We start from the raw sequence: 12,712 nt of genomic DNA, 5'->3' as shown, positions 1-12,712 counted from the left end.
AAACTATAGGATATTAGTATTATATTTTTAGAGTCACATCCTGTTCTTGGGAATAGTGTTATAATTTTCCTTAATAGATAACTTTTTTGAAACTGTAGAGTATGAGCTGATTCAGTCTTTAGCTGGGTGTCCTGGGTAATCTTTCCATCTTAGTATTTTCTGTCAATTTCAGCAACAGCAGCAGTGCATCAGAGCTTGAGTGAGGAAGACAGAGTTCTCGGTCATTCTCAACGTAGAAAGTCCTCACATCCATCTTCACAACAATACATTTTCTAGGGAATTGTTAGCATCTTAGTGCAGATATGGGATATTTTTGGACAATTTTTTTTCAGTTGATGAAACAAGAAGGTATCCTATGGTTGAAGAGAATTCATATTTTTTCCTTAATCATTGATTTCATCCCACCAGATTTGTAAATCGTGTGGAGTTTTAAGCTACTACAGCAATATCCAGTTTAATCCTTAACAGATTGCATAAAAAAACTCTAGAGCTTTTAGCAAGCAACTCTAGATTGAATAACTGCACCTCTTCTGGGGCAGCAGCTGTTTTCTAAATTTCCATCCATTTCTCATTGCTAGCAGACTCTCAGCCTGATCATAGCAATATGAGCAATTTGTGAGGTACTGTTCATTAGCAGCAAATAAACAGATATTAATCTTTTTCTCTCTTGGCACTCCAGTTTCTGGGATATTAATAAAAGAATCAAAAAGAGTTTCACATACATTTTGTAGATTCTAAGATTCAGAAATTTTCTTGACTTCTTATTGGACTTGTGGTATTAGTATCTCAGCTTGATAATGCCTAGATGTGGAGATGTGGAGAAAGGCTTAATCCCAAAATTTTACTCATCAGTTTTGATTTTGTTCAATGTTCAGCCAGTGATTATTTTGGTAAGCAGAAAGAGAATGAAAGAAAAAGTGCGTTAGCTTTTCAGTACAGTGTAAAATACTGTTTTATGGATTTGGTTTGTTTGCTGTATAAAAATCAATTGTAACCAAAGAATTGATTTAGAAGATTTTAGAGGCTGGTGAGTCAAGTAAGCAGAAGGATTATAGTGTGGTGGTTAGGAAAATGGACTCAGACCAGACTACCTGGCTTCAAACTCCAGCTCGAATGAGTTTCTTTTGGCTTTGAGAAACCCATTTTATTTCCTCTTCTTCACTTTCCTGCTCTCTAAAATGGGGATGATGATAATAATAATGCCAACAGCACATTATATTTTTCTTACCCCTCTGCATTCTTCACTGTGAGAGTTTCATTGGATAAACTACAAACAATGCCAAAGTATAATTCTCAAATTGTCAAAAATAAAATTTTCATAAAAATAGATAGTTAGCACGGGTAAAAATTTTACTTAACTCATCAGTGAGGGACTCAGCAAAAAGCCGAAGCAGCTTCCTAGAAGAAATGAGAAGCTGTATGGATTTTGATAAAAGGAAAAGCTGAAATAAAGATTGCTCAGTTATATGCCTTAGAGGACAGTTAAAACGTGCATTTGAAATACAATTTCTATCAGAGAGAAAATAGAATCACTGCACCATTTCATCTTTAAGTCAACATCTAGTCTTATAAGAACTGTAAAATGTCTGGGCCCTCATAGTGGTAAGTAGTAAGTTGAACATTCTCCGAGAGTCAGATGACCCTTAGGCCGGTCTTCTAAATAAGGCCAGAAGAACACGGTCATGTTTTTGCATTATCTTCAGGTTCAGAATAATTTTCCTTAGTAAAAATGAGCTATAAAAATATTTTAGGAATTGCTTTCCCACAACTCCATAAAACCACCTACAGAAATTTTCCGACCACTCTTGCTAAAGGCTTAGTGAAGAATTACCTCTCTCTTTAGCAAAGGATAAAAGTCAATATTGGCTAAGTGAGAGCACAGAATTTATGTAGCACTGTTCATATCGACAAAAGTTCACTTGCTATTTGAAATACCAAATGTATTTTACACTGATGTTCATATACTTGTCCTTTTTTTAAAGCCACTAAATTACGAAGAAAACCGTCAAGTGGTCCTGGAAATTGGAGTAGGCAATGAAGCTCCATTTACTGGAGATGTGACACTCCGAACGACAAACATGAACAGAGCCTTGGTCACAGTTGATGTGAAGGATCAGGACGAAGGGCCTGAATGCAGACCTGCAATCCAATATGTACAGATTAAAGAAAACTCCCCAGTGGGTTCAAAGATCAGTGGATATAAGGCATATGACCCTGACACTAAAAGTAGCAGTGGTTTAAGGTACAAAAAAATCTATAACCATATACTAATTATGTATTTGTAATAATTGAGACAGTAATATATTTTAATACATTTTATAGTGCTAAAAACTATTTTTACTTTTTATTAACAGGTACAAATTATTGCATGACCAAAAAGGGTGGATCACCATTAATGAAATTTCGGGCTCACTCGTAATTTCCAAAACCTTAGACAGGGAGGCTGTAACTCCCAGAAGTGCCTTGTATAATGTTACAGTCCTGGCAATAGATCAAGGTAAAACACCAGCTTTCATCTGGTATGTTATAAAAGAATTAGAGAATAAACTTCATTTAATCTTGTGCAGAATTATCCTTGTGCTAAGTATATAGAATTCTTAGAAATTACTTTAAAGATTGTTTCTATTTATCTTAATCATCAAACAAGGTGAAACTGCTTGGTGACATGAAACCATGCCTTATTTATCTTTATATCCCTAGCATGGCAGCATCTTAAATGCCTATAGATCTCTATGTCAGAGGACAGAGATGAAACTTAAGTCTAGGACTAGATGAAATGGTCTCACCAGACTCTTATAGATCTCTTTACATCATTTTAAATTGAGCTGTTAAATAGCTCAGCTGACTATTAAGTCAAAATAAGTTCTTTCCTTGAATTCTGTTCCTTAAAGTAACCCAGAGTTTCTCAACCCTGGCTACGTATTAAAATAATTTGGGACATTTAAAAAAATATCAAGGTGTAGACACTACCTCAGATCAACTGAATCAGAATCCCTGGTTGGGGAGCCTGGGCATCGTATATTTTTTAAAAATCTCCCTAGGTGGTTTAATGTGTACCAGGATTAGAGTAACATTTCTGTAGTCACTTTACTGTTCCTTAACATCTGGACCAAAAGAAACCCAAGGAAATAGAGAGTTTGAAATTCAGACATTTATTTTTACTTTTTGGTAATAATTCTGGTAAAAGTTTTATGGCCAGTTATATCTGATACTATCAACAGCACACTCATTTTAGGTGATCTACAGGTTTCATTTATCCATCTACCTTCTTATTTACCATTTTCTCTAATTATCAGAGTTTATTTAAAAAAAAACCATACATCATATGTAGAATCTAGTTGATTATTTTTCTTAAGAAACTATAAAAGTCTATGAACTACACTAAACTTTTTTCCTTTCTTCCTAGATAGTAGATCATGTACTGGAACCCTTGCAATTAAAATTGAAGATGAGAATGATAATCCACCAGAAATAGTTCAAAATCATCTAGTAGTTTGCAAACCAAAGATGGAGTATGTTGACATTTCAGCTGTTGATCCTGACGAGCCCAACCACGGCGCTCCATTTCACTTCAGCCTGGCAAAAACTTCTCCAGAAATCAACAGACCATGGACCCTCACCAAAGTTAATGGTATTTCCTCAAAAATAATGATTTATATGCTCTGAAATAATTGAGAATGGATTTACTGCTTTACTCATGTGAAGCATAATGTAAAATGGATTCTCAGGAACAGATTTTAGAAGGCTAACTTTAACTTTTGCACACATTGTGTGGGACCTGTGTTATATATTGTACATAAAATGAAAAAAATCATAATTTTTATGAAGGCAGAATTTACATTTACAACAAAGACAAAAAATCCTTGTTAAAATATTGGGCAACTTATCATTAAAACAAATTGCTCTTGCTGTGTTTTTGAAGTAACTACTGTGCGATGAGGAAAGAACAGGAGGTGGGCAGCTTAAATTTTAGTGTAAGCAAACTCTGGAAATGAGGGATCTGGGTATGTGGGATAAGCACTCTATAACATTCTGGAAGGAAACATGGTGGGCTGTGGACAGAGGCCTGGCATTGAAGCCTGCAGTGCAGACTGCTACAGTAGTGGTTTCTGGGGTGTACAGTTTTCTATGTTACAGCCATAGTTCACTGCTGTTTTGTTGCTATGTTGTGCTCTTTCATGCAGTTCAACTTTTGCATATGCCGTTCCTTCTGCCTAGACTACCTCCTTCCCACTTCTTAGCTTGATATTAATTCATAATACTTATGGAGCACCTACTATCTACCTGTTGTATCTACATGTCGCATTCTTATCTGTTTACCTTTCTGCTCTAATACATGACTTTCTCAGAACATTTGTAACCCATCTGTGTATTTCCAGCACCTAGCCCAGTGCTAGGTAGACACTAACTGCTTAATAAATGTTTGTTTAATCAATAATTGATAAACAAATGTGCATGAAATCAGGAAAATACTAGGGCAATAAGTAAATCAGGGTTGTTAGAGTTTAGAAGGTTTTAGTAGGAATGCCGAGAGATTTGGTAGGAGTGGTGATGAAGGGCCTTATGTACTAGCTGAGGAGACTGACCTTTGTATGGTTGGTGACAGCAGGTACGCATTGAGAGTGTACAAGTAAGGCAATGCTGTACCAGATGTATGTCTTAAAAACAGTGACATTGATAACAGTTAGGAGGGCAGTTTGAAGAGTGCAGAGTTGAGTGGCAGGGAAAGTCAGAGGCTACTGCACTAGTAGGAGTGAATGGACATGAATATGGCTCAGCCTCTGGTCTTGAGGGACGAGAGAGATTTGAAGGATTTTACTTTAAACACAATATAATCCTGAAAAGTTCCAAATAAACCTTAGTGGTAATTCACATTCCTCTGGGGATCTTTGTGTCTGAGGTGTATCCAGAAATCTTTGGAGTTCTCAACAGCTCTAACAGTGCATTTAAGAAAGGCTTAGAAATTACAGATCACTTCCAGGAGGTGCATTATGGTATTTTTTCATTTCACTTATTGAAAAACCCAAAAGATTGCAATTGCCATTGAAAGTGTGTGGAGCTTTTGGTCAGTTGATAATAAAGTCATTGAAATAAGGTAACAAGTTCATTGGGGAAATAACACTGTTTGTAAAAACTTGTATTGTTAGAATATAGATATGTCTGTGTTTATGTAAGCCTTATACCTAGCCTGGGTGATGTTAATTAGTTTTCTGGTATTGAGATTACTTCCACAGGGAAGGTGTTAAATACCAAGGGTCAGTTGTCCTTTGAGAAATTACCTTATACCTAAAGACAATGGACAGGTACCAGAAGGTAAATGGATAAGAAAATACGAACTTAAGACATCTCTTGTGTGTAACTATTGGTGTTAATTCTTTATGAGTACCATTAACTGGTACTTTACAGAAATGCTTGGAGTGTATGTCAAGAGCCAATCTAGCATCATTAGCTTGTAGATAAGGGAGGAAATAAGGGAATACTAAGTATTGCTGAAAGGCTGCTGGGTCACTCCAATGCCAAATTATTTTTATTTAAGCCTCTCTTCTAAAAAGTTACAATGGGCAACATACATCTGGTGATATTAGTGCTTGAAAATGTCGAAGATTGTCATCTTTTTTTATCCATTTTCACATGGAAGGTGGTTCCTTGAGAATAGTGTCTTTAAAAATAGGTGTGGTGGAACAGATGTTAAAGGAGGAATCAATGTTCATTAAAAATATAATTCTTTTCTTTCAGATACAGCTGCCCGTCTTTCATATTTGAAAAATGCCAAATTTCAAGAATATTATATTTCCGTTATTGTAAGTGATAGAGGCCATCAATCTGCAACAAAAACCTTGAGAGTGGAACTCTGTGATTGTATTCGTCCAGATCAATGTCGCACGACTGCACCGAGTGCAGGAGTACTTGGCCACTGGGCGATCCTTGCGATACTTCTGGGTATAGTATTGCTTTTCTGTAAGTCCTTTTACTTACCTGACTTTAAAATATAAAATAAATATCTGAGTGCAGGAAAAGGTCTTTAAAAAGAAATCTTGTCCAGCTATCTGTCAGGTGTGAGTCCCCTTTACAAATTCTTTTTGTGTTATTTTCTGAGTTCTGAATGAATATTTTCTGTGAGAAGAAGCAAAATCCTTTTTGAGATCAAAGATTTCATACTTGGACAGAACTGTTGAAAATTCCTTAGATTTTGCCGAACCTGTCAATGTATAGCTTTTATTTCTTGGTCCTCGTACTACCCCTTTTAAGGCTAAATCAAACAATCTAAAACTTCTGCCATATGCAAGTCCACTAAAAGCCACTTTCATGTCATGTCATTTTCATTTCAGCTACAGACTTATGGGAGGTGTTCAAATCACAGCAATATCTCTTCTTGGGTGTATCCTACCAGGTTAATTAAATTCTATTAACCTCCTCCTAACCAGTTGTGTAGTTCCCAATGGTGCCCTATTTTTTTCTTCTCTTTTCATTTCCATTCAATCCTTCAGCTTATTTTAGCTGTTGTTCCTTTATTCTGTGATAGGACTAGTGGTTAAGAGTAAGACTCTGGAACCAGACTGTCTGAGTTTGGACCCTAGCTCTATTATTTGTAAGCCATGTGACCTGGGGCAAGTTACTTCACTGTGCTTCAGTTTCCTCATCTGTAAAAAGGTATAATTGTAGTAGGTTATTTTATGGGGTAGCACCGGAGATTCATTGGGTTAATGCACGTGAAGAGCTTAAAACAGTGCATGGTACATTTCTAATAAAGGTTTATTATTTTTTATCAACTCAAAATATATATATATATATTGAACACCTACTATATACCAGAACTGTCTAGGTGCTTGGGATTCATCAATGAACAAAGCAGACAAAAGCAAACAAACCAAAACAAAGTCTTCCTTGTGACAGTAAAGTAATAAATAAATTAAATGCTGTGAAGGAAAAAAATAGAGCCAGGTAATTAGGGTCTCTGGTGCTGTAAAGTGTGTGTGGGTGAGTGCAGGGGATGGGTGCTAGTGATAGTAATTTTCAGTAGATGGTTGGGCCAGCCTAACTGAGAAGGTTATCATTGATGGTTTTTGGAAAAGGTGAAAGAGTCAGCCAAGAATACTTAAGGAAGAGCTTTCAGTCAGAGGAGAAAGTCAGTTCAAAGGCCCTAAGGTGAGGGAATGCTTGAGAGATCAAGGAAGGCAGGGAGACCAGTGTGGCCTGAGAGTAGAGAGAGGATGAGGGAAGAGGAGGGAAGAGGAGTGTAGGAAATGGAACCAGAAAGGTAACAAGGGGCCACACAGAGTTGGCAAGGGTTGGTACACTTTTTCTGTGAAGGACAAGATAGTATATATTTTAAACTTTGCAGGCCATATGGTTTCATTAGTAACCAATCAAATCTGCCCTTGTAGCAAGAGAGCAGCCATAGAAAACATTTAAACCACAGGCATGGCTATGTTCCATTAGAACTTTATTTATGGACACTAAAATTTGAATTTCATATATTTTTCCTGTGTAATAAACTATTATTCTTTTGATTTTTTTCAGTCATTTAAACATATAAAAACCACAGCTCATGAGTCATACAAAAAATGGTGGGCTGGATTTGGGGCCATAGGTTGGCAATCCTTGGTATAGGGGCTTGTAGAACACTGTAAAGAGTTGTTGTTGCTGTTAGCTTTATCATCATGTATTTCAACCTCCCACAATTATGATGCAGAATGAAAATTCTGAATAGGCAAAATACAAAGTAAGTTTAATTAAGATACTTGGAGAGAAATCTATTCTGGGAAGAAAAGTCTGCTTTGTTATCTTTTCATATTGGCAAACCATTCTTTTGGGAATCAGTAAATCTCTTTAAAGTCTTTGTCTTAAAAAAATGTCATTGATTTTTTAAAAATTCATGATTCAAAATACTTAAATGATGGGTGGAATTCAAATTCTTGAAGATATGTGTATCAGAATATACATATAATCACTTTAAATGTTAAAATCTAAGCTAATCATGGCCTGTTAATTTAGAAGGGCCAAGGTAATTTGTGGGACACCATGCTCAGTGACTTGTTTTCCTCCTGTGCACCTTAGGTAATAAGAAATAAAAGATGAGTATTTTATTGTGTGCATGTTAAACATTTTTGTTTTTGTTTTTGTTTTTAACTCAGCTGTATTGCTAACTGTAGTATGTGGACTTGCTAGTGCCAGAAATAAAAAAAGTTTTCCTGAAGATTTGGCACAGCAAAACTTAATCATCTCAAACACAGAAGCACCTGGAGATGACAAAGTGGTAAGTAATTTTTCTTTTGAATTTTTGAATTTTATTTTATTTTTTTTATACAGCTATTTATCTCTGAGTAGTTCCCACAATTTCTTTAACTCATCCTTATGAAGTTATTTCAGAATTTAGGAGTTAATTTCTATTTTTCATTTGATCAGATTCTGTAGACATAAATATGTTATCTGTCAATATTCAAATATTTTTGTAGGGCATTTATTAGACCAGATGTATTGTCTTAGTTATCTTTTTTCTACTCTCTAGTGTTATGGTTTAAACCTTGTTATTTGATGTTGTGAATTTATTATAAGAAGAATCTTTTTGACTGCTCTCTACAATGTATATTTTCAGTTATTCTTTGTTTATCTAACTCTTTGACCATTTATAATAGGAAGAACTTGCTGAAAGTTCTCAAGACAAACTAAAAATATCAAAAAGATATATGTTTTAAAAAAAGTGTGTGTTTAGGGGGGCAGATTGGAGCAATACTGCCACTTTCTTTTCTTACATATTTCTTGGGACCTCTGAGGTGCTTGGCACTATGCTTCTTGTTCTGCGGGAAGTATGTAAAAAATTATTACAAGGCATGTTCTTCCCTCGAAAAGATTTCAATTCATTCCTGAGAAATTGAAAAATAAATAGGAATGTGACAGTAAACTATTAGCACCAATATGATAGGACACTGGTGGAGTTCAAAGATACTGATGATACATAAGTATATTCATGATATCTGGCTATCAACCAGAAAGGCCTGGTGGAAGAGGTACAGATTACTCTGTAACATAAAGAACATGAAGGGTTTGAAAGTGAAGAGATGGAAAAAAATAGCCTAATGAATAAAAAAGGAGATGATAAAGTTTAGGGATTATTCAACGAATAGTAAATAAATTGATTTGAAATGGAAGAAATGATATTTTGGACTAGAGGCTTGACACTTAGGTTCTGGAGGGAGAAGATATAATAAGAGAGGGATGGGGGATGAAACTTTTTTGTGGCACACTAAGGATTTTGGATTTATTCTCTTAGTAAGGGAGAGCTAGTCAAGGCTTTCTGCACGAAAGTGGCATAACGTGAGCAGTGTGATACTGAATCAGTAGGGTGACCAACAAGAACAGGAAGACGTTAGGAATGGGGAGGATAAAGGATTAGGATCTTTTGATAATTTAAGCATAAGTAGAGATAACTCTACTAGGATAATGGTTATTGGAAAATTAAAATAGGGATGGATAAGAAATATTTTAAGTGTATAAATAAAATTGTTTTCTTTTAAGTAATAAAATAAAAAGTGGAGTCAATGTGACAGAAGCTATAGCCCGGGACAGTGACTTTATATCAGGCCTTTTCTGTATCTCAAGGTGACGATGCCTTTCTTATCGACTATTTCTCTCACTTCCTTCCCACCATCAGGCAAAATCATGACTCCTCTATGCTTGACATGCCTATGTGTGGAACCCTGTAATTATCTCTCCATTCAGGAAATAGATTTAGCCCCATGATAGTCCTTGACTCATAGTAAGCTCTTATTTTATACCTGAGAATGGAATGATTGAGCTGTACTTAATATTTTTTCTTTGCCATATGATGCTGGAGTCGGTGGCATTGATTGGCCACTTCACCGTAACATACACCTATTTACCTGTTCTCTATCAGGAACACTTCTCAAAAGGACTTGAAATTGTTAATTTATACCAGTATATAATTTTAGGCATATTTTTGAAAAATGCAACAAAATTTCACGGTGAATGTGTAAGCTCATTTTAACACAATGAGTAAAGGTGGTAACTTTAGTTTTGAATCTGAGTTTAAGTCAAAGGCATTCAGATGAGGTTAGGAGTTGTGTGAAAAATCAGGACTGGAAAAGTAAATTTGAAAATCACTGACATGGAGAAGGAGTTGTTGATGCCCTATGAGAATAAACTTGGGGGAAGGAATAGAGATTAGAGAATGTGAAACAGTACTGTGGATTCAGCTTTGATTTTAGTTTATTTTCAATTCTCCCTTTATTAGCTTAGAAATATGATCTTAATATGTATTTATAATGGAAAAATTATACCCATCAAGGAGATTTGACAAACAGGATTTGTGTGTGTGTGTGTGTGTGTGATAGAATTTTACTGTAGCAGCAACCTAAGCAAAAAATGTAGGGTAGCAGTGCCACCAAATGGCTACTTTTCAGTTCTCTTTTCTGATATTTTTTTCAAAGGCAGTAAAATAATATGTTTGACTTTTATAGATATATTTCAGATTCAGTAAATTATCTGAACTTGAAAATCTTTGTTTTGATAGAGACTCTGCATATTAGATAGAAAAAATAAATTGGTAAGAAGATGACACCATGACACCTGATTATAGTGGAGGTCTTGTCGTGAGAGTGATGGTTTAGAATTCAAACTGACATGCAGAGGTTATTGCTATAACTAAACATCTCACCTATGGCCTGGAGGGTTGGTGTTCAGCTTCAGCATTAAGTTAATGTTTAATCAAGTCTTTTCCATTTTAAAATATTCCCTTGACTCTTTGCCCTCCCCTAGGTCCCTCAATACTTCTTTTTCTTTGAAACTGAATTTTTTGAGAGAAATATTTTTTACTCGATTTCTCTATGACATTACTTCCCGATCATTCCACACTCCGTGGAAATTCTTTTGACACAGCTCACCCCTGGCCACTTTTTTACTTGACTCTCATGGGTGCTTACTTTATTTGAACCAGTTCTTACCCTACTTGGATTTTTTCTACACCATTGATCTCCTTACCGTAATCCTCTCTTGGCTAGAGAGTCATGGCTCTTTGGTTCCGTATTATCTCAGTGGCTATTCCAGATCAATTCTGTCACAGCTCTAATTCCTTTATCCACCCTTTAAAACATGATGTTTCTTGTCGTTCTATTCTTAGCCTTTTTTTCTTTTGGTCTGCAGTTTTCTCTGGGTGATATCATTTATTCCCATGGCTTCAACTCCCCCCTACATGGAAGTGACTCCCAGAATTATACTCCAGCTCAGATCTCTCACCTGAGCTCCAGACCACATATTTATATACTTATTTTGGAAATCCACAGGTTTCTTGTTTACCACGTCCAAAATTGAATTGCTCACCCTCCTCTCACCCGCAAGTGCATCCTTCATCCCTGTTTCAGTGAGTCATACCATCTATCTAGTTGCACAAGCAGGACACATAGGAATAATTCCTGACCCTTCCCTTTGCTGCGTCATCCATCTAACCACCAGGAAGCACTCTATGGAGTCCATCCTCTTCTTTTAATCATCCCTGCTTCGACTTTGGCTTAGATCCTTATCGTTTTTCACCTATAATGTTTCAGTGACCTCTCTGATATCCATGACTCTAAACTTGTCTCCTTATTTGTCTTTCACATTATTGCCTAAAATGATTTTTTTAAAAAATATGTCCCTTGCCTGTTTTTAAAACCGTTCTTTTAGTCCCCATAATCTTCAAGATAGTCTAAAAATTTTAGCATGGCATATAGATCTTTATGTCCTCTGGCCTTTTATAACCTCTCTAGCTTCCTCTCTCTCTCTTTGAACTTTCTGTGGTAGGCATTCTCGACAGGCTGAAGTTGGGAACCCCCAAGGAACACCATTTGCCTTTGCCTCTAGACCCTCTTACACATAATGCATTCTTCCTCCTATTTCTCAGTAGGAATCCCTCAGCTCAGAGTTTTCCCAGTTTGCTCCACTTATTTTCTCTGAGTTTGAATTTTCATGCTCTTCCTCTGTGTCCCTATAACATTCTGTGTTCACCTGTACATCAGCATAATCACATTCTTAAAGTAATTGTCTATTTTTCTGCCTCATTGGAGTAAGAGCTTCTTGGAGCCACGGAGGGACCATGTCTCTATCTTTGCACCTAATTGGAAAATGATGTCTGTTGAATGAATGAATGAATAAAAGGTTGAGTAAATGAGCTGTCTCCTTTGCCTTCTTGCGACTTTACTTGGAATCCATTTCCTCCCTATATGAACTGTCTTATTTTATTTTATTTCAGTGTTCTGCCAACGGGTTTACAACCCATACAGTCAACAGCTCTAGCCAAGGCTTTTGTGGTACTATGGGATCAGAAGTCAAAAATGGCAGGCAGGAAACCATTGAAATGGTAAAAGGAGGAAACCAGACCTTGGAATTGTGCCAGGGGGCAGGGCATCATCACACCCTGGATTCCTGCAGAGGAGGCACCATGGAGATGGACCACTCGGAGTGGTACAATTTCACTCAGCCCCGCCTTGGTGAAGTGAGTTTCCTTGAGTGTTTTGACCCTGCAATTTAAATGTCCAAGTGGAGAACATTAGGAAATTGAGATTAACATATATTTTCAGAAACTTCTTTTTCAGATTCTCCAATGTATCCTTTCTCTCTCACTCTCTGATTACTTTTGCTCCTGCTCTTTGATTTTGTTACAGTATTTGATATAAAAGTTTTTATTTCATCTGTCACAGTTCTCTTAATTTCTAAAATC

The 12,712-nt window shown here is 36.2% G+C and overlaps 2 protein-coding genes across 4 annotated transcripts in view; both read left to right on the top strand.

Annotated features, from left to right (window-relative positions):
* Positions 1–12,712, top strand: part of DSC2 (desmocollin 2) — a 323,425-nt gene that overhangs the window by 82,042 nt on the left and 228,671 nt on the right. The gene's annotated exons all lie outside the window — the stretch shown is intronic.
* Positions 1–12,712, top strand: part of DSC3 (desmocollin 3) — a 42,357-nt gene that overhangs the window by 25,384 nt on the left and 4,261 nt on the right. For 2 of the 3 annotated variants that reach the window (XM_082641312.1, XM_082641314.1), the window contains exons 10-15: positions 1,983–2,242; positions 2,355–2,497; positions 3,407–3,631; positions 5,737–5,958; positions 8,136–8,257; positions 12,245–12,487. In XM_082641312.1, coding sequence (XP_082497438.1) covers positions 1,983–2,242; positions 2,355–2,497; positions 3,407–3,631; positions 5,737–5,958; positions 8,136–8,257; positions 12,245–12,487 — 1,215 coding nt within the window. The remainder of the gene's footprint in view (positions 1–1,982; positions 2,243–2,354; positions 2,498–3,406; positions 3,632–5,736; positions 5,959–8,135; positions 8,258–12,244; positions 12,488–12,712) is intronic. The other variant, XM_082641313.1, reaches the window with a different exon arrangement.

The sequence above is a fragment of the Mesoplodon mirus genome, assembly GCF_964341445.2.
Source record: "Mesoplodon mirus genome assembly, chromosome: 13".
NCBI classification, from domain to species: domain Eukaryota; kingdom Metazoa; phylum Chordata; class Mammalia; order Artiodactyla; family Ziphiidae; genus Mesoplodon; species Mesoplodon mirus.
This window is presented reverse-complemented; position numbering and strand designations above follow the sequence as displayed.